The sequence below is a fragment of the Pteropus medius genome, unplaced genomic scaffold, assembly GCF_902729225.1.
Source record: "Pteropus medius unplaced genomic scaffold, Ma_sr-lr_union100, whole genome shotgun sequence".
NCBI classification, from domain to species: Eukaryota; Metazoa; Chordata; class Mammalia; order Chiroptera; family Pteropodidae; genus Pteropus; species Pteropus medius.
Window position 1 is genome coordinate 11942827 of NW_024349802.1, and position 27341 is coordinate 11970167.

A 27341-nucleotide genomic window follows, 5' to 3' on the forward strand; every position below is an offset into this window, starting at 1 on the left:
GGGGAGGGGCGCCCCGGGAGGCGGGGCCGGGAAACCTGCTGATCCGGTCTGTGTTCTTCGGCCTCTCCAGAGCCGGTGTTTACCCGGGAGCCCAACAGAGGAGGCTAGGGCTGCTCAGGCGGAAGCGGGGGGAGGGCATCGCCGTCGAAGATGGGAACCGAGACCTTTTTAGGTCCCCATATCGACTTCCAACTGTAATGCCTGAGCGTGGGAGGGAGCGACAGACAGACAGATGTCTCCCGCCCCTTCTACCATCCAGCTCAGCAGTTCCTACTCTGCCAAACGAGGGAGGGGAGCGGGAATGGCTACATCCCGGGTGGAATAAGGCAGCACGGTGTAACTCCTCGCCAGCGCCGCACCACCCCCCACCCCCATACCAAGCCTGCACCTCAGCTCCTGGTGAGGCTGTGTCGCCTGGAGCGGGTCCGGCCCGGCGGACCAGCTTGGGGGCACTTTGATGTGCACGGAGTAAATGTCCTCAATCTGCATCCTCTTGCCGCCACTCCTGTTTGGCACCGATTAATCAATGTGGGTCTCGTCCCTCTTATACCAAGCACATCCCCTAGTCGCCTCCAGGGTCTCTACTACCCCAGATTTAGCCCCGACTCTCCGTGAAACACAGGCCCAAGGGCCCGGAAGAAGCGAAGTGGGGTCCGGTTTTCACACTTTTATTGTAAAGCTCGGGAATAATTACACGGGTCTTTCATTGACAGCTCAGCAAACAAACCGGAAACGAACCGAACCGGAGGGGGTAGGGGCGGTGCCTGCGCATGCTCGCGGCGGGGGTTGGGGAGGTCAGAGAAAAGACAGAAAGAGACAGAAATCATTACAAATCATCGGGATTGTGCCTGCAGCGCCAGGGATTGCGGAGGGCGGGGCGGGGCCCTTCCAGGAGGAGCGAGGCGGTGGGAAGTGGTACGAAACCAAGAAAACACGGTGATTCTCAATGTGGGCACCTGACGTGCTCAAAACCCCTCCTGACTTACCCCACCACACGAGAGAGACACGGCCCCTCCCTACTCAGATAACCCGAGAGACACAGTCTCTCCTCAAAGTGGGTAGACACACCCGCCTAGGAACCCCATGGGCGAGACACAGTCCCCCCTCCCAGAGAAGTCCCACGTAGAGACTTTCTCATGGCCAACAGAAGCCCTCCCGCCACCAGGAGACAGCCCCCACTCAGGGAAGAAATGGCTCCAGAGGCCGGGCCCTCAGAAGAGAGGTACCCCAGAGCTCTAGGAGAACAGACAACTCAGAGCTGCCCAGTCTCTTCCCAAAGTGCTGCAGGTCAGAGACCCCCCGGAGCAGAGATGCAGGGAGGGCCAGAAATATCCTTCCCAGGCATGCTTCGGAGATCGCCCCATTCCCTGGGAAGACTGACATGCCTTAAGTATGCCCAGGAACCCTGGGAGGAAAACAAGCTCCCCAGGGAGCCTGGGAATGGGGGAGACATGCTCCCATGGTCCCCAGTGGGAATACATGTCCCCTCAGAGACTCCCAAGGGGAGAGATAGGGGTTAGGGAGCCCCCAGAGGTGAGGGATGCTCCAGAGACTCTCCCCCGGGGTGTGAGACACACTTCAGGGACCCTAGGAGAGAAATATGTCCCCATATACCCTCCCCCTACCAAGAGACATGCTCTGAAGTAGGGGGGTGGGGACCGAATAGGTCCCCTCTAGGAAGACACTGACTGGGTCAGGCTGGGTTTGAGGGGGTATCCTCTGGCCAAATGTCGCCTATTTGTACATAAAACTGTACGCGACACAAGGCATTGGGGAAGGGCTTCACAGACCTAGGACCAACAAGAGTGGTCCCCAGTGCTGTCACCCATCCCCTGCCCACCTTTGGTTTCACCTCTCGAGTGCCCAGGTGGTGACAGACTCAGCGCCCTAACCCCAACCAGGGGGCTAGGGGCTCTGCTTTTGCCTGTGGGAAGGGCTCCTCCTCTGTGCTTCTTAGCCCTCCCAGCCATCTGGGCCACCCCTTCCTTCTGGCTTCTCCATTGTGCAAAATGCTTCTCTGCCCTTCCACCTAGTGCTCTGGGGTCTCCAAGACCAGAGCAGGTTGCTCAGGCCACCAGGGGCTTCTGGGGGGAGTCTACTGACCCCAGGAATGCCTCCTGTCTGGACCACCCTCTCCATCAAGCAAATGGGCCTCATACAATCTTCTTGCCAGAATCCTGACCTCCCAGGACAGCCCTTGAGGCCACTGCCCCACCAGCTGAGCACCCCATGTTACCAGCTCCGCCACTATTGCACCTGCCCCGTTTGTGCAGGGGGAAAGGGCTGTCTCTTCGACAAGCCCCAGCCCAATTCCTGGGCCTCCCCCAGGGAAAGGAGCCTTTGGCCAACCCCTAGACCTGGCTGCTGCCACCCCAGCCCACTCTACCCCCTGCCCTCCATAGAAGGGCTGTGGATGCTGGGGCTATCAGCCTAACAATGTTCTCCTTCCCAGCACTGTTACTCCAAGCCAAGTTAGGGGCGAGGAGCAGAGAATAGGGTGACTCTTCAGCCCCCTGGCTTTTCCGGGGTAGAGGTGGGGTCTCTGGGGTTACAGGAGTCAAGACCCCAGCAACACAGCTCCCAAAGGCACCAGACAACCCAGCAGCCTGTACTCACCCCGCCCACCCTTGGGCCATCCCCCAAGCTTTGACTAAGTCAAGCAAGGGCCATACCCTGAGTCTCCAGCCTCCCAGCCTGGGCCCCTGGGGAGCTGGAGAGGTATGGGCCAAGGCAGTGGGGGTTTCTGGAAGGAAGAGGGACTGAGACTTTGAGATGGCCACAGTGGGAGATGGGGGCTCTACAGGATGCCCCTCACACCCTGGCCCCCCGAGGTGAAGAAAGGAATCCCACCTCATCATGGCTGACTGGGCTTCTCTGCCCCCCACTGCCCACCTGCTCCCCCATGGGACCTCTGACCCTGGCAAAGGGAAGCCCAACTGGAGAAGGGGGCCAGGAGCCCAGAGTGCCCTGAGGCAGCCCTTCCCACCCCCTGAGATCAAGGCAATGGTGGTTTTACAGGCTGAAGGGTCAGTCATGGCAGGGGCTGGGGGGTAGGGGGCAGAGAGGAAGCAGGGTGCAGGTCCCCCTTATTGGGGGCAGCAATCAGCCACCCCTGAGCAAACCTTCCTGCTCCCAACTCACCCAACCAGGCCAGAGGCACAGTCATTCCACCCCTGTCTAGCTGCCCCCCACAGCCTCAGGGCCCCTATATGATGCTCATCTGGATGTGGGGGGCCAGCCTGAGCGGGATCCCCCCCCAGGGCACAGCGCAACAGTTCCAAAAAAATAGAGATTTGTATTTTTAAAAAAAATTAAATAAAAGCCCAGCTCTGCTGATAGGCGAATGTTACCCCCAACCCCACCCCCACCCACCCATTGGTTCCCTGGGTCTGCACCCCCATCCCACCACGGCCCCAGGGGTATTTACAACATGGAACAATAGAGGCCTGGGGTGGAGGGCACTGCGACAGGGAGAAGGGGGCACAGGGCAGGTCCCCCCAAGAGGGGTCCCCCAAGACAACACAATATCAACAAGAAAAGTTGCAAATCAGGCAGAAATGGGGACATCATTCCAAGGTCCTTATATACAGACACTGCATGACCAGCAGGGAAGGGGGGACCAGATGGGACAGGCATGGGCATGTGGTGGGCAGGTGGGCCAGCCCAGGAGTAGGAAGGGAAAACAAGGCCTCCGCCCCACTCTCACCCCCATCCTCACCCCACCTTTGGTAACAAAAGCCCTTCGGGGAGCCCCCGGTGGTCAAGAGTTTCCTCTGGGAGTTCCCAGGGAGAGGCGCTCCCGAGCTTAGCCCTGCCTCAGTGCTGGAATGGGGCCTCCTACCCGCCTCCGGTCGGCCATGCGGGGAAACAATGAGCTAAAAGTGTGCTGCCCACCCTTGACTCCCCCATCTGCCCAAAGTGAGGGAGTGCTCCCTGGAAGTCGAAGGACAGGAGCCAGTCACTGTAGAAGAGCCCTCTTGGGCACTGGCTGAGGGAGCCCCAGAAAGGGGAAGAAGGGGCTCCCTGGGGGCTGAAGTGAGGGGAGAGGACCTGGACCCTGCACGGGAGAAGGGCCAGCGTGGTCATGAGGCCAGTACTCGCCCCCACTCGGGGCTCTGGCCAAGAAGTCCACGCTGGAGGGGTCAGGAGTGGGGGCCCTGGAATGGACCCACGTGGGAGCTGGCCGGCAGCTGGGCGAGGGGGTGGCCGCCGGCCAGAAGGGGGCTCACAGGTAGATCTCGCGCTTGGCCGTCTGGGCAGATGCCGGTGTGGCTGCGGGTGGGAAGTCCGAGGTCTGGGTCAGGGGGATTTCCTCCAAGGTGGCCGAGTCCTTGCAGGAATCATGGCTACTGTGGGAGAAGGCACTGTAGGAGGGCAGGAGGCGCACAGGGGCCGTTTTGGTGTTCCGGTCTTCTGGGGGGCTGGGGCTGCCGACGCCAGCAGGCTCCTGCCCTCCTCGGTCCTGGTAAGGCACGAAGGTGGAGAGTTTGAGGGCGCTGCTCTTGGTCCGGCGGCTGGGGGACGACTGGCCAGGCATCCAGCACGTGTCGGAGTGACCAAACTCGCTGCACTCCCGGGTACATGTGCCCGTCATGGCAACATCAGGCAGAGGGCGCAGGTCTGCAGAAGACAGAGGGAGGACGGTCATCAGGCAGAGTGGCCTCGCAAAGCTCCACTCCATGGCCTCCCACTGGTGCCTCAGAACAGGGGTGCACACGCATTCCTGCCCACTGAGCTCAGAGGCACACGCACCCTCGAATAGACACACATACTCCCACCATCCACCACACACTCACTTTCTCACGCACACACGATCTATCCTTAAATAGACACATTCCTTCCATCTTCACTCACCCTCTATCTCTGCTCACACACACACACCAAATTTGCCCTCAGACAGGTGCACAAACACACAACTCATCTACACACTCCATCGCCTATCTCCAGGCAGGCTTAGACATGCGAGTCTACCCCATCTCATTTAAGGACTCTCCCTTTCTTTGTCCCTCTCTGTCTCTGTCTCTGCCTCTGTCTCTTTCTCTCCCTCACTCTCTCACATATACACACACCTGCCCTCAGATATAGGCACAGATGCACAAATCTACACTGGGCAACTCTGTCTTCAGACAAGGTGGGCACATATCTTCCTTCTGAAACCCCTCAAGCCTCACCATGCTCCCAGCTGTCCTGGAATCCCACCGCACTCCACCCCAGCACAGCAAGGTTCTGCTTTAAAGCCAGGGTGAGGGTACGAGCTTCTGTGTGAGGAGTTCACATAGAAGCACACACTCACACACCCACAAGTACACTCATGCAGCCCCCCGTCACCTCACTCTGGCCCCCTATGCCAACCACCACCCCTGGCCTTGCCCCGGCTCCCTGCCCAAACACCCACGGGAAAAGGAGTTGGCTGCCTGACATCAGCAGTAGACCGGTGTGGTTGCTGGGCAGCAGAGTCTCCATGGGAACAGCTGGGCCACAAGCACTTCCTGTCACTGTTACCCTGTCCCGCCCTTGCTCAGGGACAGTACTAGGCAGTGACCCCACGTCAGGGACTGATTGAGCAGCACTGCCTGGGGCAAGGGCTCCCTTGGCACCACCCACCTTGGCTTGGCCTCCTGCCAGTGCAAAGTGAGGAAGGGACAGCTCTGTTGTTAAGCCTCAAAACACCAAGGCCCTTCAGCTCAGGTGGAGTTGGGGACCCACCATGGCACGGAGCAGAGCACGGGCATTGGGTGGGCGGGGCTGGGTGCTGGGCCGAGTCCCCCAGATCCCAGACCCCAGAGTAGCTCCCACATACCTGGCACTCCGCCTCAGGGCCTGCTCCTGCCAGCTGGCTCTGCGCGGGCACAAAAAGGACGAGATGGGCATGAGATAGAGCACGGAGGGGCAGGGCGGGGCGAGGACACTCTGAGACCTGGGGCCTGGGAGGTCAGACAAGGGCCCTGTGCCTGAGGGGTGGGAGTAGAACTTTTCATCTCTCTTTAGGGGGCTGGGGGCATTTAGAGAGGGAAAGGGTGAGACCCAAGGACAACTCCAAGCTGGAGAGTCTTTCCATCCCAAGGGGAGGTTTACTCAGTCTCTCTTGCCACAGGCTGCCACGGATGCCTTCACACGCACACACGCGCACACACACACACTACATATACACCTTCTGACAGCACGCCCACCACACACTCCACATTGACCTCTGCTCCGGCCAGGACCTCCCTTCTGCCATCACCCTCCAAGCCCCTCTCAGACAAGCCTTTCCCGTCCCCAGACCTCCCCACTCCATTTCTTCAGCCAAATCCTCTCCCGTTCCTCCCCGCAGGGGATCATCGTACCCTGCCCTGAGATCCTCAAAACATCCAGGGTCCCTTCCCTTTTCTCAAGGTTCTTCAACCCTGTTATGGGACCCTCATTGCCTCAAGGTCCCCTCAAGTTTCCCTCACCACTACCTGAGCCCTCTGGCCATCATGCTCAGGTTCCAGTCCCCAGGGACGCAGGAGAATGTAGTGATGAATGCAAGGTCTTTTGGAGTCTGAGAAGCCTGGGTTTGAATTCTTCCCAGCTCTGTCACTTCCTATGTATGATTGTGGGTAAGTGGCTCATCCTCTCTGAGCCTGTTTCCTCCACTGTAAAGTGGGCACAATAAAGTTCTCAGGTCAGAGAGCAGTTGTGAAGATTAAATGAATATATACCTGAAAGCACTCAGCACGGTGATTACTGCTGAATATACAATAAGCTCAATAAATGGAGGATATTTCTAAGGTCTCATCACCATTCTCTGGCTTCTATTCATTCCTGGGGTGTCCCAACCATGCTGACGATCCTCACCGTTCTCGGGGTGCTCCATCTCTCCTATGCTGCCGTCGGGGGTGGTGCGCTCATAGTGATCCTCAGGCAGAGCCAGGGGACCAAGTCGAGGCCCCGAGGATGACTTGCTGGACGGCGTCTCAGACTCTTCCAGACCACTGTCGTAGTAACTGTGCTGGGATGGGTCCTGCAGCTCCTGGGCCTGGCTGGTGGCGGAGAAGGTGACGCGGCGGTGAGGTAACTGCAGGGAGAGAAACTGTCACTGTTGGCCAGCCAGCCTGCCTCTCGGGGCCCACCACCACCACACCAGGCCCCAGCCTCAGCCAGGCCCACCCCCCGAGCTTCCAGCCCCTCAGCAGCAACCAAGAAGAAGCCCAGCCCCCTAGCATAGCACGGTCCCCAGAAGGCGCAGACCTCAGCAGAGGACGGCCCCTTAATTCTAAAACAGCTCCCAGTACAGCCAAGACCACACGCTGTAAGTCCCAACGAGCATAGGCCCCAATGTTATTATAGCCCCCAGGCCACCACAGTAAGCCTAATCAAGTACCTCTTGTTACAGCACGGCCTCCCGATATTGGCACAGCCTCACTTTAATTCCAGAACAGCCAACACCAGAATAGCACAATACCAGCCAAGTCTCCTAATTCCAGCATAGCCTTTAAACACTAGCAAGCCTCCGGTTTCTAGAACAGCTCCCTAAAAGCAGTACAGACACCTAATTCTACAACAGCTCACCAAAACAACAGTCCCCTAATTTCCAAACAGCACCCCCCAAACTCCAGCTCCTCACCTGTCTCATTGCTCTGTAACTTCCCATTGCATCCATCCAAATGAGGTGCCAACCTCTTTCTGATCCTGTTCCTCATGTCTGCTTTGTAATGCTGTAGGCAGCCTCTGGACTCTCTGCTGAGTCCGCTCCCACTCAGCCCCCCTGTCCCCACTTCACTCTCCTCCAGAGAGGCCTGGGAGTGGAAAAAGGTGGGTGGGGGAGAAGGAAAGGGAGCCTGATAACAAACCAGGGTACCTCGGGGGTGGGGAAGCAGAGCAATGGATACTCCCCTGCCCTCCAGATTAGGAAATAGTGTTAACTGTAGCGGGCACTGCCCAGGAAGACCTGGAGCTGGGGAGGCACTGGGGGCAGGGTGGGGTGTGGTGGTGCTGCTGTCTGTCAGGGGTCGGGAAGCCTGGCCTCAGATGGACTCCTTCTAGAAAATAGGTAGGAGCTTCTAGAAGGGGCCACCAGCTTGGTGGAACCAGGACTTAAAAGCTTGGACTGGGGGCTGGGCTGGGGGGAATGGAACGGTCACAGCCTGCTCTCAGCCAGCAGCCCTGTCTGCCTGCCACGGGTTAATGATCACCCCGGGAACCTGGCAACCTCAGCTTGGCACTTGGCACAACCAGCCAGTCACCCAAACACCCACCTGGGACCGCCACCAATTTTCCTGCCAAACAGAAATTAGGACCCGGGGTCCCTGGAGGGCATGGGTGGGAGCAACCCAGGCCCAGGGCCCTGCTGATGGGTCTCCAGGCTCCCACCAATTCTCTAAGACATTTTCGGTGCTTTGTATTTCCTCTAAAACCCTCGGTAGAAGGTTATCAAATGGCCAGAAGTGGTTCCAGGATTGTAGACTCACCTTCCCGACACCTCACACAATCTCCATTTCATTCAAGACAGTTGGGGTTGGGGAGGATGTCAAAACAAGAAGCTTTAGAGAGCTGATGGCGAGGCAGCCCAGAACTGCCTTCCCATCCTGGCTCCCACCCCATCTTCAGGAACAGGCAACCCTTCTTGGGATCCATGTTGTGATCTAAAACACTGATGGGTCTGAATGATGACAGACAAGGTCCCCAAAATTGATCCGGACATTTGGGGCCGAGAGGATATAAAGAAGCACCATCTACCTGGTGTTGGCGTGAACAGGCTCCAGGAGGGGTCTGGGAGGCACAGGGCAGTCTGGTTGTCAGGTACTCTTTCCAATTTCTTTTCAAGACTTTAGCCAGCAGCCCTCCCTCCCTGCAGAACCTGCACCTGGTAATCTAAGTTTTCAGTCTTGTAAAATGGAGGGTTGGGTTATACTCAATACCAAATGTTTCCTTTAATTCTATACTTTAAATCTTAAAAAGCCTAGATCTGAATACTCTCTTAAGCTCCAGTCATGAAGTTCAGAATACTTGCTGAATATTTCTAATTGGCTGTCCCTGCTGGCCCTTCAGAAGTATTTCTGAAACCAAATTCCTTTTTTTTTTTTCTCAATCAGCTTCTGCATGGGCAAGGATCTCATAACTAACTGAGACTCACCCAGACTCAGAAGGATGATGTCTCTCTACCTGGGAATCCTGGTAGCTCATCCCTATTCCCCATCCCTACCCCACATCCAATTATTCCTTGAGTCCTATGCGTCTTTTCTCCCTAAGTTCAGCCAAATCCATCCACACATCATCCCCATTGCCACCATCTTAGGTCAGACCACAGAGTTTCAACCCTGTACCTTTACCTCTACCCCTTTTAAGTCCACCACACACTCCAGTGAACTTTCTAAAACTCAGTCCATCCAAAACTCATGAGTTTTCCAGGACTACCATTTCCTCTTAAGGAATTTTTGGCAAGACATCTGTGTCTTCCACAACCTACAGTCCTTCCGGTTTCATCTCTCAGCTCTCTCCTAGACCCTTCGCTCCAGCCAGAATATTTTCCTTTCTGCCCATTCCCTTTCCCCAACCTGGTCATGCTCACTCCTGCCTCAGAAGTTGGCTCACAGGGTGAACCTCCTTCTCAACTCCTGCTTATCACTGAAAAACTGGCTCAAGTTTCACATCCTCCTTCCAGGAGCCCACTCCCATGTCCTGCTCACGTTTTCCGATACTGTGCTCCTCAAAGAAAGGGAGGGGCACTATAGTCAAATAAATTTGGAAAACCCAGAGTTACACAAAGTTTAACAGGTTTCCCCTTTCTCGCAGCCTTCACAGAGCCGCCGATATGATTGTGTAGTTCTTGCTACCAAAATTAACTTGATCATGGAACTCCTTTTTCATATAACGGATTTCCTAATGCTTTGTGTTCGAATTCTGACTTTATCGCTAACTAGTTTTCACTTCTGTGAAATGAGCATTATAATGACTTATGTCACAAAGAGTTACGAGCATTGAATGAGCTAATTCACATAAAGTGCTTGCACCTAGTAAAAACTCAAAAAAAAAAAAAAGGAAGCGAGAAGTAACAGAAGTAATAGTGAGACGAGCTGGGAGGAATTTTACTATGGCACTTCTCACTCGAAACTTAAGAATCTCAATTGCCCCATCTTTTCACTTGTATGTCTTATACACATGTGACAATGTTTCCTCAGGGTCTAGTACCATTGCTGAGCACACAGTAGGAACTCGGCCTTTGTGTTTTGGTGATGACAATGGCATTGTTCAGTTGTATCCGAATGTGGGAGAAGGTATTCAGTGTGGCGCCATGCATGGGTTGGATTGGAGCCAAGTAAGAGATAACCCCTCAGACCCTGGGAAAGAGAGAGGTGAAGGAGCTGAAGGAATAGAGGAGCTAGTGGCAGCAGATTAGGAACAAGAGAAAGAATGGTTGGTCAGGAGTTGCTGGAGGTCACTCTGGAGACGCTAATTTGTCTGGGAGAAATGCGATGAAACTAGATTTCACTTCCCCACACCCCACTCCTCCAAAGCCCCCAGGAGCTTTTACTTTGGGGCTATCCCCAGCGCATTGGGGAGTTTGTGGACGGAATCGGAACAGAGAGCTGGCGCCTTGGACCTCTTGGGAGTGTCTCAGGCCTCCTCGGTTGCCATGGAGTCAGGTTGCCTCTGGCCTCAGAAACTCACCCAGGACCTGAGGGCCCACACCCAGACTTTAGCCCTCTCCTTCTCAGGCACAGCCAGAGACAGGGCAGACCCAAGAGAGCAAGAAGTGAGAGACGGAGAGAGAGAGAGCCAGCAGCCCAGGTGGCCAGAGCAAGGAGCTGAAGGAAGGGAAGGGAGGGGGCAGGACTAGGATGCTTCGGCCCATTGGCCGGGCGCACCCTAAGAGTGGCGATACAGAGCAGGTCAATCTGAAAGATCTGGAGAGTCCCTCCCCTCTCCCTGGGCCCTCCCTCCCAGCAGTCCAGGATGGTGATCATTGTGGGGACACACTAGGCAGGGCCAGCAAATTGCTGGGTGTTGAGTGGTATTGGGATGAAGATGCTGGGAAAGGGACTTGGGAAGATCCTGCCCTGAGGGAAGGAGGTGGTATAATCAAGAGGTTCTTGGCCTTCACCTGAGGCAGGGAGGCTGCATTCCATCCCCACCAGGAGCTCTGGTCTGCGTTCTATCAGAGGCTGCTCAATATGGGCGGACTGGCAAGGTCAAGTCCCAGCCAGAGAAGAAAGGGCGGGACTTGGGTACACCTCCACCTGCCCTTTCTTGGTGAAGGGTGTCATTCCTGGGGAGAAGGCCTCACAAACATGGGGTAAGGTGACATCCTGCCGGACACCTCCACTTGAAGGCTGCTCAGAAGGGCACTTTATCCAAACGTAGGGGTGGATGGGAAGACGATAAATTAAGATAGGGTTGGGGTAAAGAGGTGGGTCGAGGATTTGGGAAGGGGCAGAAAGAAGGGATGGGGAAATCGGGTCAGGATGTAAGGAAAAAGGGCTGTTTCCAGTCTCTCTCACTCCTTCTCTCAGTTCCAGGAAAATAAGAAACCAAAACTCCAAAAATAGAGAACTTTATTGTCAAAGATTAGCGTTTGGGACTTGGGCCGGGAAACTGAGGCCCAGCCCCAGGAACCAGGGGTGCAAAAGAGGGTGACACACAGTACACACAGAAGGCACAAGTGGGGAGGCCCCTCCCTGACAGAGTCCCCACCCAGTCACCCACCAGGTCTCCCTGTTTCCCTCTAGAGGAGCACCACAGCTGGTCTTATATAGGGACCCAGGTTTGGAAAAGACTTCATCTCCACTTCCCTCCCCCTTCTGCCTGCAAACCCTTCTGCTCACCTGCCTATCAGCCCCGACCTGTAAGACCCAGCAGCTGGTCTAGTGTCCCAGGATTTGACAAGTCACAGGCCTCTCCCAGTAGGGAGGGAGCTGGAAGAGGAGATCACACCCTCCCTCAATTTTCACTTGACCTAACCCTCTATGCTTGGGTGAGGCGCATTACCAGGGCTCCAGCATCCCCAGATCTTTGGTCCCACATTCCACCACTGGCTTGGGCCAGCACCCACACAGGACCACACTGTCACTCCCACACCTCAGTCCAGATGGCCCCGTGGTAGGGGTGGGGTGGGGGTCGGGGCGTGCTGAGCCGCAAGGGCTGGCCTACCTGCTTGCTGGGGTATTTGGGGGGGTTGGTGCGGTAGCTGTAGTCAGAGTACTGCTCAGAGCCCGTGGACGTGGTGTCCCCAGTGCCCACGAATGTGTTTGCAGGCGGCAGGTCCTGCACCACCTGGTGCTTCTTGGAGGCTGAGGGTGACTGGGGCTGCAGCTGGATGGAAGGCAGTGGGGAGTTAGAGCGGTAGTGGCGGCCCAAGTCAGGGCTGCCTGGCGGGTAGTTGAGGGGCAAGTGGATGCGGGGGCTGTCCCCAGGGGCATCACTCATCAGGTTGAACTTGAGAGACTTCTGCAGCCCGGCCTCATCCTCGTCCTCCACTGGCTTCACGGGCTTCGGGGACTTGCTCTTCTTGCCCTTGTTTTTGTTTCCCTTGGAGGCTTTGCTGCTGGGCTTGGGGGCGTATAGGTCCTTGGTCTCCTTCTTACCAGCCTGGTAGCCACTCTTGGCCTCCCGTTGCCGGCAGTAGCGCACGAGCACTGCCAGGGCGATGAGCAAGGCCACAGCCACGACGCCAGCCACCACGCCAAAGAGGATGTTGCCACGCTGCTTGGAGCGCTCATATTCCGGATCCCCAGCAATGTCGATGTCCAGCGGTGTGTCTAGGCTGTGGCCCAACAGGGTCTCCAGCAGTGTGCGGTTGGCCAGGGTCTCATTGACATAAAGGTGGACCAAGGCTGTGCCATAGCGCGGGGGCTTGCCACGGTCACTGACCTTCACCACTAGGCGGTGCAGCCCATGGTGGCGTCGCTCAATCTCCTTCTCCAGGGTGATGGCACCTGAATGTGACCCAATCTGGAAGAGTCCGTAAGGGTTGCCACCAGCGATACTGTAGGTCAGCTCAGCATTGACACCAGAGTCAATGTCCTCAGCTGTCACCTGGCTCACTGTCTCACCAAGACGTGTCTGGGGGGTCAGCAGCCGGTGGGAAGTGTTGGAAGGGGCAGTGATAAAGGGCGCATTGTCATTCTCATCCAACACATTGATAGTGACGCCAACATAAGCTGAGCGAGGCGGTACCCCACCATCCACTGCCTTCAGCTGGAAAGTGTAGGTGCTTTGCTGCTCCCGATCGAAGCTCAGGCTAGAGAGGATGGTGCCTGTGCCATTCTGGATAACAAAATCACCATTGTCCTGCTCCACTGTGAGCTGTACCCGGGCATTCTCCCCTTTGTCCCCATCAATGACTGTCACCATGCCCACTGGACTCAGTGCTGGCATGTTCTCCATTACTGAGAAGTTGTAGCCACTCAGCATAAACTTGGGGTCATTGTCATTGCAGTCTAACACATTGATGAGGACAGTGGCCGTGCCCTGGAGGCTAGGGCTGCCCCGGTCAGCGGCCACCACCTTCAACTCATAGTTTTCCCGCTGTTCCCGATCAAGGGATGTCTTCACCCGGATCTCTCCAGTCTCAGGTGAGATGGTGAAGAGGCCCTTGGCAGCCGGCTCAGGCTCGAGAGAGTAAACCAGCTCAGCATTGGAGCCCGAATCGGCATCACTAGCAGTGACCTCAGCTACCACTTCACCTGGCTTGTTGTTTTCTGGGAAGGTGACCTCCGTGACACTCTGGGTGAATACAGGTGCATTGTCATTGACATCCACCACTTGCACCTTGAGGGAGTTGGTGCTAGAGAGTGGGGGGTTGCCAGAGTCCACGGCCACAATCTCGATGGTGTAGTCTTTGACTTTCTCGTAGTCAAGTGGGGTGGTGGTCTGCAGGAAGTACTTCTTCTTGCTGTCACTTCCCGTCTCACTGGCCTGGCGTAGCTGGAAGGGCACATCACCTGCCACCACACAGGTGACGGCTGCATTCTCTCCTTCATCTCGGTCAGATACCTGCACCAGGGCCACAGCTGTTTCCTCGGCCACATCTTCTGAGATGTTAGCCATCCCATCTTGATGGGTCACCAGCCCTATGCCCCGGATCTCAATGGTGGGGGCATTGTCATTCATGTCCTTCACAGTCACCACCACCTGAGCACGGGCACTCTTGGGGTTGGTGCCTCGATCCTTGGCAAGCACTGAGAAGCGCAGGGTACTTAGGTCCTCACGGTCCACGGGGCCCTGCACAGTGATAAGTCCAGTATTCCTATCCAGTCGCAGAAGACGCCTCACAACTTCAGGCGCCTGGTGGAACATATAGTCGATCTCTGCATTGGCACCTTGGTCCGAGTCATTGGCCTTCACCTACGGGGCAGGAAAGAAAAACGAGGAAAACAGGGATGGGTTAGTTTCGTATAGCAAATTAAGGGATGTATGTGCTGCCTTTCCACTGAGCATGGCAGACACGACTGATCTAACGTGGCACCCTTTCCAAAAGCAGTACGTGCACTGCCCTTTTCCCAATCCTGACACGGTGGCACATATTACTGATCTGTTTTCCTAAAGAGTGCAGATGCAGCCCGCAACTCCTCAGCAGTGCTGCAAGCGACTACTAGAGATGGGAGAGGGCGGAATTAAATTCCCCTTCTCATTCCTACACTAGTCTGCCCAGATATAGTGACGAGGGTCCAATCGTCTGATTAGTACAGCCCTTTCACTCAATTAAACTGGACTTCAACCCTTCTGAAGAGCTGGAAAGGTGTGAGCAATAGAGATGGTGTGTGTGCATGACATATATATATGAAACGTGTGCATGCATATACATGTATGTGAAACTGATTACGTGTGATCGTGGGAGGAGGTATATGTGTTTGTGAACATGTGTGTTTGCACATGAGTGGAGACCCACATGTCCACCTGGAGGCTACAAGTGAGGGGATTTCTTTTGAAAGCAGCCACGTAGGGATGTGGGTCAGAGGGAGCCCGCCAGGCCACTGCTCTGTCAAACCGGGGAAACCTGTTTCGGCAGCTTCTTCCCCTCCCTGCTGGGCTGGTGCTGGCTAGGCACCGACTTGAGGAATCTGGCCGAGCCTGTGGCCAGGAGGGAGGGGTTGGTGCAGGCCACAGAGCCTGCTGGCAGCGGCTGGGCTCCCAGCATCAAACAATGAGCTGCCTGTCCCTTTGCAGTGGGCACGCCCTCCCACGCCAACTGAAGCACACACAATCCAACTCTGTACAAACATGGGTGGTAACGGGGCAATAGGAACCAGGTGGGAATGACCATGAGGTGTCACTGGTCAAGGACAAACATGAAGGCTAGAGTTTCGTCACAGCTCGACAGAATGTAATGGCATTGAGGTGGAGGATGAGCGGGGAGGACTGAACAGGCATAACTTGGCAGAGTTCTGAGGGGCAGAGCAGAAGGGTTTGAGGTTCAGATCCCAGCTCCCACTTCTCAACTAAATATGTGACCTTAGGCCAATTATTTAACCTCCCCAAGTGACAGTGGGGATAATAGAACCTATTGCATTGTGGTGAGGACTAAATGGAATAATACATGTAAATGCCCAGCCCGTGGCGAATGCTCCGTAAATAACATTGATCTCTCTTTTTGTTCATCCATCCATCCATTTATCCATCTGCCCATCTCTGAAAATCAGCTAACACAGTGCTGGGCACCAAACCTAATGGGCCCTCAAGCCACTGCTAGTCTCTTCTCCTTCCTGCCAGGACTTTTTTGACAGTAAAGACAGCTGGGCAGGGGTTCCCAGCTGCCCAGGTCTCTGCTCACCTCTGTGAGCCAAACTCTCACCCCTGTGAAAGCCAACAGTTTCTCCTTGTCCCGCCACTCCCTGAGTCTGTCTGTCCCCAACTTTTTCATTATGGTTCCCTCTGTCACCTTGTCTCTATATTGGTCACTCAGCCTCTTTATCTGCCTCTCTTGACATCGTCCTTCTCTTTTTCTCTGTCTTCTGTTTCTCTCCCATACACGCTCAGTTCTTTATGCCTCTTTCCACTGCCAGTTCTTTCCTACACTCTCTGTTGCTGCCCTGTGTACCCCTGGCCTCACCTCTGCCCCACGCTCCTGCGTCACCACTGGGAGGGGTATAAATGGTACACGCACACAGGCTCTGTAGCCAGACTGCTGGACACGGACAAGGTGGGATCTGAACATATAGTTGGATGATATCAGGCAAGTTTCCTAATCTCTATGGGCTCAGCTTCCCATCTGTAAAATGGGGATAATGCTTACCTTGTACTGTGGGGATGAAATGGTATAATACACATAATGTATTTAGAGCAGTCCTGGCACCTAGGCTATTATTATTCAACATCCCCGACTGTCTGTCTCTCTTTTCTTTCTCAGCTTCTTTTCTATAGTTCCCTGTCCACCAGCCTCTAAAGAAAGGGCTGAAACTCCTCCCCATGCTCCACTTCAGTTTGAGGACGTAGGATGAAGGCTTTCCCAGGACAGGTAACGGTGTCCAGGGCAGACCGAGCCCTCCTCAGCAACCTCACATCAAAGATAGACAGCTTCAGCCCAGGGAGACAGAGAAAGGAGCTGGGGCTGGCAGGAGGCCAGGGCTGAGATGACAGCGGGAGATACGCCCACCTGTCTGCAGGGACGCTTTCTCTGCTCCCTCCCGGGCCCTGGCCCTATCAAGCTGCCCAGCCCCTGGGGCAGTTCCCATGGAGAGGGGTGCTGAGAACAGCAGAGGCAACCGACCCCCCACTGTGCTAAGCACCCACACCCATGGCCACGCAGCACCTACTGGAGGAAGCCAGCATACAGACATCTGAGTAGTTTTCCAGAGCTCTGAAGACTCACCTGTCTAAAACAATCTCATCTGACTGTCAAGGATGGGGGCAAAGTAAGGCTCTGTCCTCTAGCTTCACGAAAACCTTATCTGGCTAAAGAGCCTCTGGTTTGGAAGATACCCTCATCTTTGGAGAGATTCTACCTGGACAGAAGGTGATTCCCTTGTTCCAGCTTGGCTCACAGGGGTAGGGGGAGATCAAGTGACTTGGGAGGGGTTTTACTTCTCAGAGATTTCTCCAACTCGAGTCTGCCTTAAGGATGGGGGATTACTGTTCACATGCTATGTCACTCTCACTGAAGTAGCTTGACAGAGGAAAATAAATAATATCATCTGCTGGGGTGGGCACAAGGGGTCTTACCCCAGTATCCTGGTGGTTCTCCATCTAAGTGAAAGGGACTCTCACCAGGTTAGGGTGGGCTCCCATTTCTAAAGATGGGTCACTCCAACAGTGAGGTGAAGGGGCCTCTCACCTGAATGACCGAGTGGCCGATGGGGCTGTTCTCTGACAGCTCAGCCTCGTAAGAGGGCCGCTCGAACTTGGGGGCGTTGTCATTGGTGTCAAGCACGGTGACGCGCAGAAGGGCACTGCTGGCACGTGGGGGGCTGCCACCATCCTGCACCTTGATGGTGAGATCATAGGAGTCCCAGCGCTCCCGATCCAGGTTGCCCATCACGATAAGCTGAGGCTGTTTCCCATCCTGGTCCTCTGCCACCTGCAGCCCAAATAGCTCCTGGGCCTCAGGCCCGGCCTGCAGCTCATAGGATGCCACACCATTGGGGCCAGCATCACGGTCTGAAGCCACTGGGATGGAGAAGAGTGAGCCAATGTTGGTGTTCTCAGGGATGGGCAGCGTGATGACCGGTGAGGCGAAGTTGGGTGTGTTGTCATTGATGTCCTGTACCTCTATCTGGCCCTCAAGCAGCCGGGGACTGCCGTTCTGCACAAGGTCCGTGATAGACACCTCAAACTCCAGGATGCAGGGCTCACCGGGGAGCTGATTCTGGCATTCACGGAGTCCCTCGCGGTCGATAGAAGTCTCGGTGGTGAAGATATCGCCTGTCTTGCCATCTACCCGCAAGTACGGGGCACCTACCTCTAGTTTGTACAGGTGGCCCACATCTGGAAAACCATAGTCAGCTGCGAGGCTCCCAATGAGGGTGTTGGGCGGCTGTTCTTCCGGCACCTTGTACACCACCCGAGTGGCACAGCCTGGGGATGGAGCCAGCAGGAGTAACAGTGTCAGCAGCACAGGGGGCAGCAACAACTGTCGCCCCCCAGGGCCTCGGCTGGGCCTCAGGGGCCCCATTCTGGCAGGCTCCAGAATCAGGAAGGCTGCAAGGGGAAGAGGCAAAACAGGCAGTCAGCTAGGAGGAGGAATCTGGCCTGAGGGCTGCCCAGAGCCAGCCTCCCGCTCTCCCTCTCCCACCTGCACACTATTCTCCCAGAAGGAGAGCTCAGCCCAGCACAGCACCCTCATTCCGGACCACAGAACCCTGAATCTCACCCACAGCTGGGTGGAGCAGTCGCGTCAGCCCCAGCTGGAGGAGCCGGTACAGGACCTGGAACAGGTCTAGAGCAGCTCCCGCCCATGGAACGCCCTGACCCACTGACACTCCCTCCTTCCCTCCCTGCTCTCTGCTCAGTGCTTTGCCCAACACCTCCTTCTCACCAGCATCCTGCCTTAGTCACCCACGGTAATTACCCTGATACTGAGATAGAGACAGCTAGCTAGTGGCAGGGTGAGGCCTCGAGCACCCCCCACATGTGGTAGGAGAGACATGGTGCCTTATATTCCCCAGACCCTGGATCGTTAGCGCTCACGCTGAGGGCCACTCAGGTTGGCTGGAGGGAGAGGAGACAACGTCTTGTTTCTCTCCCTTCTGCGATGCCAAGTCAATGTATGTGTATGAGGTATGGCATCTTAAATCCCTCGTCTGACAAAAATCACTCACAGTACCCAATGTCCCCCACTGCCCCATGAAGGGCCAGCTTGAATTGGATACCAATTAAGGCCTAAAAAAGTTAGGGCTGAGGAGTCCTCCCTAACCTCCCCACCCAACACATGTGTGTTCCCAGGACTCCTCCCCGCTCCCTCTCTGCCTTCCACTGGGCAGCATGGGGCGGAAGAGGGTATATAAGAGAGAGCAGACATCAAGATTGGGGTCAGGACCATGGTCAGGAATGACAAACCCTGGAATCGGAACCGGAGCTGCCTTGGCTTGTCCTTAGCACCCGGGAGCCCAGCATGTCTGACTGGGACAGAGCCACCAATGACACTGCCTGCCTTTCCCTGACATCTCCCCACCCCAGCTCACAGTCTCAGTGAACATCTGGCTCCTATTTGATTCCTAGCCCCACAAACATCTGGCCCCTATTTCACATCTGGCTCCTCCTTCTCTTAATGGGTCCAGTTCCATCTCTCCCTGCCCATCCCCAAATCCTTCCAACTAGAGTCCTGTATGCTCTAGCCATCCATTAGCTGCACCCTATCACCACGATAACCCACTTCTTCTGCCCATCTCCCTAGCTTCGAGGCTGCGCATTTGCAGACCCAAGCCAGACCTTCCAGCTACTATACTGTCCCTGTCTTGACTCCTCCTCTCCAACAAGACCATGGCCAAGCCCTTTATTCAAATCCAAAGTCTTTGGCCTAGAATTTTCAGCAAAGGGCTGAGGTTTCATCTCTTTTACCCACCTCCCCATTTGCATCTGGAATACCTGTCCTACGCCTGGAAATCCCATCCTAGGCTCTGTCGCAGACCACACCCATCTTACTAAACACAGGCTCTGGTCCCCTTGGAATCCTTCCCAGGCCCCTCCAGCCCCTGGTGACCTCTCTTTGCTCCAACTCACAGCCGCTTATTGTCTGCCTCAGTCCCGCCGCAATGAATCACTGTGCTGCCTGGGACACCGCCCGCCTGCCTTCTTCCGTTCCAGTATCGTGCACCTATTCCTGTGTTCTCTGCCTCTCCAGGCAGATGCCAAACATCCTGAAGGAAGAGACAGGCTCCCTACACTCATCCCCCACCCATGTTCTTTCACAAAGCGGGGTACATTGTAGGTGCTCATTCATGCATTCAATAAACATTTATTGGGCACTTACAATGTGCCAGGCTTTGTTCTGGGACTGGGACACAGCAACAAACAGGACGGATGCAATTGCCATCGTGGAGCTGAACTGGTTCTAACTCAATGACTATTTCTCAATTTTGTTTGGTTGTACCCATTTGACACATGTCAGGCAGCAGGATGGAGAAAAACAGGGATTATGACCTCAGACAATCTGAGGCAAGCCCCAGCTGCCCACTTTCTGGCTGAAGCAAATGATTTAGAGCCTCAGTTTCCTCAGTTTCCTGATCTGTAAAATGGGGATACTACCTATTTCTGAGGGAGTCTGAAATCATGTGGGCTAAATGCGAGTACTCAACAAATGCCCCTGAAAGCACTTCCAGTTGTAGTTATGTAGTTGTTTGGGAAATAATCTTTGAATTGTTTGTCTTTCCTACAAGATTGAGCAGAGAGCAGGAAAGTCTCTGCTTTGTTTACTCTTAGATCCTCAAGACTTCTCACCCTGGACTCCCACATACAGTAGGCACTCAGTAAAATAATTTAGTATTTTAGCTCCCAGGCTTAGCCTACCCTGGCACTTTCCGTGTGGTCCTTGCTTGTCTCCTTGCCCAGTTCCTCTACTGACAACCTGCTGGGGTCAATTTAATCCCTCTCTGTTTAGGTCCGTAGTAGACTCTCAGTAGTGCTCAATGAACACACAGATTCCTTAAACATGAGTTCAACACTTCCCTTCCTCCATGTAGCCAGCCCAAAACACAGCAAGCCCCTCCCTGGTCACTCAGAATGTGTTCAAAGTATTGGAGGCTGTTATCAGATTAGTGTGTATTTGTTTCCAGTTGCAATCTTAATCTCTTTAAAGAAAGAAAAATTTATCTGATAGTCCATTTGCATCCACCCTCCAGCCACTTCCCCTCTACCTGCGTGGGCCTGGCACAGAGCTCATCTTACCATCATGCCCCAACCCAAAAACACACCTGTCTCCAAAGAACCTCATTCCCTTCTGGGACCCCACCTCATAGCCCACACACAACATGGGATTACTGTACGCACCAATTCCATGCATGGTTCTTGGCAGGGTGAGGGTTACAGGCAATTACCCTAACCTGACAAAGAGAAATATGGCAGTGACTGCTTGCCTCTACGCACTCACTCCAGATCAAGGATTCTTAAGCTTTTTGGGTCACATCCCCCTTTATGAATTTTATAAAACTATGGTGCAAATTTTTCCAAAAAAAAATGAATGCTCACAAAATCTGGCTACAAATCAGAGGTCTGTGGCCTGGCAGAGTTAGGCTGACTTTGATTTGGGGTCACAATCTGGGACTCTAACCCCTCAGGCCTCCCAGGCAACACAAACAACATGCTTGTGACCCACCCTCCCCATCTCCCCAAGAGATTCCTTACCTCCAGCCAGCACAGGAGGCAGGAAAGGACTGTGGTAACCAACTTCTGAGTTGGAAAGAGAACCACAGAAGAATATCCAAGGCAAGGAAGGTATGGGGGGAGGGGAGTTCCTGGGAGGTAGGAGGAATGTGGGGGGGAAATGGGATTGGGGGAGGGTATCCTTAGTAGTGGCAAGAATTGAAGAGGGTTTAGGCCCTTGAAGCACCTGGAGTGTTCCTTTAAAATGAGGATTGTCTGGCCCCACCCTTAGGAATTCTGATTCTGAAAGGTGGACCCAGAGAAATCCCCAGGCAGCAGGTTGCAATGGCCCTGACCTGCTGGGAACAACTTTAAGATACACTAAGTCCTAGAAGTTAAGAGAGAAGTGTAAACTCTATCGTCATCACCTTTACCATCATCATTGCTGTCATCGCTAGGTCCTAGCTAACACTCCCTGAGATTTTACTATATTTGCATACATTATGTTATCTAATCCTCCCAACCCTCTGAAATGAGTATTATTTTTTATTACACCATTCCCCATAGTACAGAAGATAAAATTGAGGCTCAAAAGGAATAATTAATTGTCTTAGGCCACAGAAGTAGTAAGTGGAAGTCAAGATTTGAGAAAGAATGCCTCTTCACATCCCAGAGTCTGGGGGAAAGGCTGGATGGGGGAGAGGAAAGCAACAGAAATCACCCACTGAGGCTAGAATATGACATTTGTAATATGCCCCCCCCACCCCCATCTCTGGGCTGCTAAACCTGCCAGGCAAGGAGGGCAAGGGAAAGGGAAGGCATAAGGTTCAAGGACTGAAGGCCCCAGGCCCTCCAGGCTGTTTCAGGGCCCCTAGGGATGCAGGGAGTCAGAGCAGCCAGAACAGCAGTTAGACGCCCAGCTTCAACCTTGCTCCCACATCCCTGAACTTTGTCCTGGTGGTTGGTTATTGGGAGTCATTAGTTCCAGGTGGCAGCCTTTGAGGTGGTTTGTGCCTTATCTGCCCTTCCCCAAGCCCTGGCTGCCTTCCTGGCAAGGGTGTCCTCACCTCTGCCCAGTGACATGGGCACCCAGAACCCTGAGAACCCAGAGCCTAAGCAGAGATACTGACTCATCTTCCTCAGGCTCAAGAAGCACAGTGAGGTGTGAGGGGGTAGAGTCCAGGGAGGGCCAAGGAAAACACCATCTGTGTCAACATCTAGGGAGGGAGGAGGACAGTGGTGAGGGTTTACCTGGAACCTTCATTTCCAGCCCACCTCAGGCACCAGGGTCTACTTCCTGCTAAATGTGTGGCCCGAGAAGAAACATGCAGAGGCAGCTATCACTGTCCCAGTGACCAGGTCAGCCCTAGACCCCCTCCCACACACACACACCTGCACTATTACACAACAGCTACTGACACTGTGAGCACAAAACACCAAAGGGACAAAGCTCATGTCTGGGAGAGGAAGGTAAGCAAGCAGGGCTGCATGGGGTGGAGCTCTTCAGAGGCCTCCCACAGTGAACAAGTGCCAGCCCTCAGCTCCTCTCCCTTCTCTTCCACAACCCTCTATTAGCCTCCACAGGGCTTCCAGGCACCTGCATTCTTGAGTCAGATTGTTGGGGTTCAAACCCTTGTTATATCACTTCCTAGCTGTGTGACCTTAGTCAAGTGACTTCACCTTTCTGAACCTATTTCCATATTGTGAAACGGAAATAATAAATCCTGCCTCTCGAAATTATTTGACAGGATTCAATGAGATGTGATGCATTAAGGTCTATTCTATTGTAAAGGGTTTAATATATATATATATATATATATATATATATCTTTCAATCCCTGAATAGAGCATTTTATTGCCAGCATCAGGCACACAGTAGGTGCTCACTGGTTTAATAAATAGATGAACTAATCCCCTGCCAGTTGGGAAGAACTATGATGGCAAGGATGGCATGTGTATGTTACTACTGTACTGCATCCTTGCCACCCATCATGGGCCCTGGCAGACAGTAGGTGCTTAATACATTGTTGAAAGAATCTCTTTCTGCAGCACCGACTATCCTTGCTCATGGTAGGGGCAGCCCTCACCCCCATACAAGAGGGCCTCCTCCATCTCCTCACCCTCCAGCCTTGATTTCCATTCAGCCACACCCCCACCTCTGCAGGCCCTCTCTTGGCTTTTCCACTCCACTCTTACATGCAGTTATCTCACTCTCTCAAGTCCAGCTCCCCCGAAGAGGTAGCCACAGCAGCAGCCCCTCTGCCAGGAGGATGCCAGATCACTATGACACCCCTTTCCAGCCAAAGTCCCTTTTGGAATTGGGGACTGGTGTGGGAAGCAGGGAAAGCAGATCTGCTCCCCTACCACACTGTCCCTGGTCCTCTCTGGAGGTCCTCATCCCTCTTGCGTCGATTCCACCCCATGCCCTGGTCTAGTTGCAATTACAGATTTCAATCTTTACAGACCCCCATGTCAAGACGTCAAGAAAGTAACACCCCGCCCCTTCTCACACACACACCCAGACCTCTGGACTGTCACAAACACCTGCCTCTTTACAGGCAGCAAACGAAAGTTGGCCCAGAACAGGTATTAAAGGCTCCCTGCGTCTTCCAGAAGGTCCAAGACTCTGCGGGCCAGGGCGGCCCCCTGTCTACACAGCCGTGGCCAGCGGGTGCTCCCCGCACACACCCAGTGCTTGGGGCATCTCCTCCCAGAGGACGCTGGAGGGTTGGGGACCGGCGGGGGTGACTGTGCCTCCACCATCCTAGGGCTCCGGCGGCCCCACCCCCACACCGGCTGCGCTGGGCCTCCAGCAGCTCCAGGCTAGGAGGGGGCCTAGCACGGTGAGAACGCGCGGAGACCAGCGGGCTCCTTGCACCCCCCAGCTCCAGGGGCCAACGAGGGGAATCTCCCCTCCGCATCTCAGGCCCCTGCGTAGGGTACCCCGCAAGCCAGCGTCCGCCGGAGCCGCGCAGCAGGCGCCGGGAGGGGGCGGGGAGGGAGCTGGCGCCGGAATCACAAAGCCGTGAGCCCCGGCGGGCGGGGACATTCTCATAAACCGACCCTCTCGCGGCCCGTGGAAAAGGGTTTTTTGCCTCTCGCTCAATCTTCAAAGACCTCAAGGCCGCCCCGAATATTTCCTGCTAGAAGGAATAGTCGCCATCACTGCTGGGGAAACTGAGGCCAGAAGTCTGGGCTACCAAGGGTAGCTAGGGGGAAGGGGTGCGAGTCCATCTCACCTACCAATTTTGCTTCTGCGGGTGCCGCGATCTCCCTTCTGGCCCCAGGGCCTTGCCTGCGCACAACTCTAGCCTGTAGCCGGGACTTGGTGGAGGGGGCGCCCAAGCGTGAGAGGGACACAGGTGTGCTGGGACCCACGGAGCTCGAAGGACGCAGCTAAATGGTCCGAAGAGGGTCGCAAACACCGCCCCAGGCTTGCACCTCTGTAAAGGGACTAGGGCCATAGAGCCCTGGGGAGGCGGGATGGCGCGGCCTGCCAGGTCCAGCTCGTTCCGGGAATACCCTCTCGGCCGGCCCCGGAGTGGGGGTGGGGGAGGCGCCGGCGGGGGAAGCCGGTTCCTCCCGCCCCCAGGGTTCCCGCTGTGCAGATATTTACAATAACAATGTCGTGATTAAGGTGAAGGGGCGCTAGGGGCTCGCCAGGCGTCTCTGGTTTCCCCAGACGGAATGTAGCCTCGGAGGGAGAGGGGCAGAGTGTGTGTTTGTGTGTATATGCTGAAAAGTGTAATGTGACACTGCTGGTGTAAGGTGTGTGTGACACCCACTGTTAAGACGTGTGAAGCAATGGATTCTGTGCTTGTGATCGTGAGGCGCTGCTGCAGGTGCCACTTACTGTGTTAGGGTGTGTGCCATTAAGGCCTGTGTTGAGACACTGGGTTATGTTTCTGTGGATGCAGTCGAGGGATGCATGTGTACCTATGTTCTAGCCAAGGAGTACGTAACATAATTTATGTTAAGGCGTGTTCCTTAAAGGAATATATGTGTGTGAGGCTAGGTTTTGAGTATTCATCTGGCGAACTGTGGCCGTGATACTCCTATGGGAGGGCACAGGATTTTGTCTGTGTGTCCGAAAGTCACACCCGGTTGTGTTACGTTGCTGGTTATGGCCATGGGTTGTGTGTTTATGCTGCTGAGCATGCAGACGCTGAAGCGGATTCTGAGCCAGTGACGGTGCCCCAGTGGGCGCTGGTGTGCGGAAGGTACGTCTGTGTGCACATATGTACCGATGTAGGCATGTGTGTACATATGTCAGTGGTCTGGCCCTCCCGGTGCCCGCGGGGAGCTGGAAGCATCCGAGTGAGCAGACCTAGTCGCCCAACAAGTGTGTGTGTGTGTCTTGTGGATGAGGGTCCTTGCTGCTACGTCCTCGGGGAGCTTCCTCCCCCCAAACTGGGGGCTGCGCGCTTCCCCAAAACCATTTCCATCCTGCGCGCTCCTAGAGTCCCCTTATGCCCGCGGCTCCAAGCGCGCAGGGGTGCGGGAAGCCGAGGCTGGGGTCCGGTGCAGCACCTCCTTTCCTCGCTCGGCTACTCGCCGCCTCGGAGGCCAGGGTGCCCTGGCCTTAATCCCCACTCCGAGCTCCCAGTGTCTCCCACCTCTGCCCCGGAGCGCCGACAGTGGCCTCGCTCGGATGAGCGCCCCTCCCGCAGCTCCCGCCGGCCATGGCCGCTCCCGGCTGGGAGCCGCCGCCGCCTCCACCGCCGCCGGATCCTTACCCGCCTCGGGGCAGCGCCGGCCGCGGGCCCTGCAGTCCATGAGCCACCACCAGCCCCGGCCCGGGCTGCGGCTCGGCACGTCTCGGGCTGGCACTGCGGTTCAGGCTCCGGCTCCGGCTGGCTCTAGGTGCAGCAGCCCCGGCCGCTTCGCGTCCGCGCCGCGATCCCGCTCCCCGAGTGTGTGAGGCGGCGGCGGCGGCGGCGGCGGCGGCGGCGGCGGCGGCAGCAGCGGCGGCGGAGCCAGCAGCGAGCGGAGCGCACAGCCCGGCCCGCCCCCTTCCTCCCCCTCCCTCCTGGCCTGCCTGCCTGCTTCCCGCCCGCCTCCCCGCCCCCCCTCCCGGCCGGGAGGTGGAGCTCCGGACCACTCTGGTCCCACTGGGAGGGGACCCCAAGCACCGCTCCCCAAAGCCAGGACCTCCCCCCCACGGTTTGCTATCTCTCTGCTACCCGGGGCCCGGATACACAGGCCGTCCCCATCCCTGGCTCTTCACCTTACACTTTAAACCACCCAGGCGCTCATCTGGGACCCCTCCCGAATTTCCTTCCTAACCTCGCTCTAACACCTGTCCCCTAGGCTGTCCCCTGGGAAGTCGAGGCAGGGGTAGGGTCTTACCCAGTGCCTTTTCCCCTGGACATCTGCTTCTCCAGATCCACCCTCTTCCCGACAGGACCCCCAGATCACTCGATGTGGCCCTCCCTTTCCACTGCGTTCCAAGGAAGTCCACCCTTCCCCCTCTGGCCGAAGCCGCAGAGCGGTCAGCCTCGGGGCCGCAGCAAGCCGTGGAGGTGGGGCTATGGAGGGGACCATGAAGAGGGGAGGGTAATGGGACCCGGGAGCTCCTCTAGAATGAGGATGGGGGAGATATGCAAGTGTGAGAATGAGGTGCCGCGCCCGAGTCGGGCTATTGGAGGGGCTCCCCCAAACACCTGCCCTCAGGGCGGCAAGGAGTTGTGGCCCACGCATTACCAGTGACATACATACATTCACACAGAGTCACACAGGACTCTGCCTCTCGAGGCCGCGCAGTGTCACGGCCTGTGTCACACGCCCTCGCAGTGCCACCCGCTCCCTGTCACATTCACACTCACCGAGTCACACACGATGTCACACGCAGTGTCTCACACACTCGGATACTCAGTTTCTCCCTCAGCTTTGGCTCTCTGGCGCCATCTAGAGGTCTTGGAGCAGCTTGGGAACTCCCTTTCCTGTGCTCAGGGTTTGGTACCCCAGGTTCCCAAGTGCCCCAGTTCAATATGACTTTCCCTACTTAGAGTCCTCCGTGGAGAGTTCTAGGTCAGAAGAATGAGGAAAGCTGTCCTTGGCAAGGCCTGGCGCTGGATATGGAAATGCCTATGGGTGGCTGGTTGCTGGACCTCTATTTGCCATAGCCTAACTCTTCCTCCTTGTCC

General features: G+C 55.6%; 1 protein-coding gene across 5 annotated transcripts; it reads right to left on the minus strand.

Moving 5' to 3' along the window:
- Positions 1-1046: 1046 nt before the first annotated feature.
- Positions 1047-26565, minus strand: PCDH1 (protocadherin 1). 5 transcript variants are annotated; one of them, XM_039836395.1, is made up of 6 exons: positions 25932-26132; positions 17234-18096; positions 12112-14307; positions 6820-7039; positions 5801-5839; positions 4488-4620 (listed from the first exon to the last, which is right to left on the minus strand). In XM_039836395.1, the coding sequence occupies exons 1-5, from the start codon at positions 25969-25971 to the stop codon at positions 5814-5816; spliced, it is 3345 nt and encodes a 1114-aa protein (XP_039692329.1). In that variant the 5' UTR covers positions 25972-26132; the 3' UTR covers positions 4488-4620; positions 5801-5813. The 5 variants fall into 5 exon arrangements, with proteins under 5 accessions (XP_039692328.1, XP_039692327.1, XP_039692326.1 ...); XM_039836394.1 differs by lacking the exons at positions 5801-5839; positions 25932-26132 and adding an exon at positions 26545-26565 and having other exon boundaries at positions 1047-4620; XM_039836393.1 differs by lacking the exons at positions 5801-5839; positions 25932-26132 and adding an exon at positions 24439-25834 and having other exon boundaries at positions 1047-4620.
- Positions 26566-27341: the final 776 nt, after the last annotated feature.

Bases quoted from the DNA above. Each gene is read 5' to 3' on its own strand.
- PCDH1 (XM_039836391.1), bottom strand. From the start codon at position 25,971: ATGGACTGCAGGGCCCGCGGCCGGCGCTGCCCCGAGGCGG. The intron at 14,308-17,233 runs GTGAGAGGCCCC...CCTGCCCCGTAG, and splicing joins TCGGCCACTCGGTCATTCAG to GTGAAGGCCAATGACTCGGA. The intron at 7,040-12,111 runs GTAGGCCAGCCC...CTCTCCCTGCAG, and splicing joins CCAAATACCCCAGCAAGCAG to TTACCTCACCGCCGCGTCAC.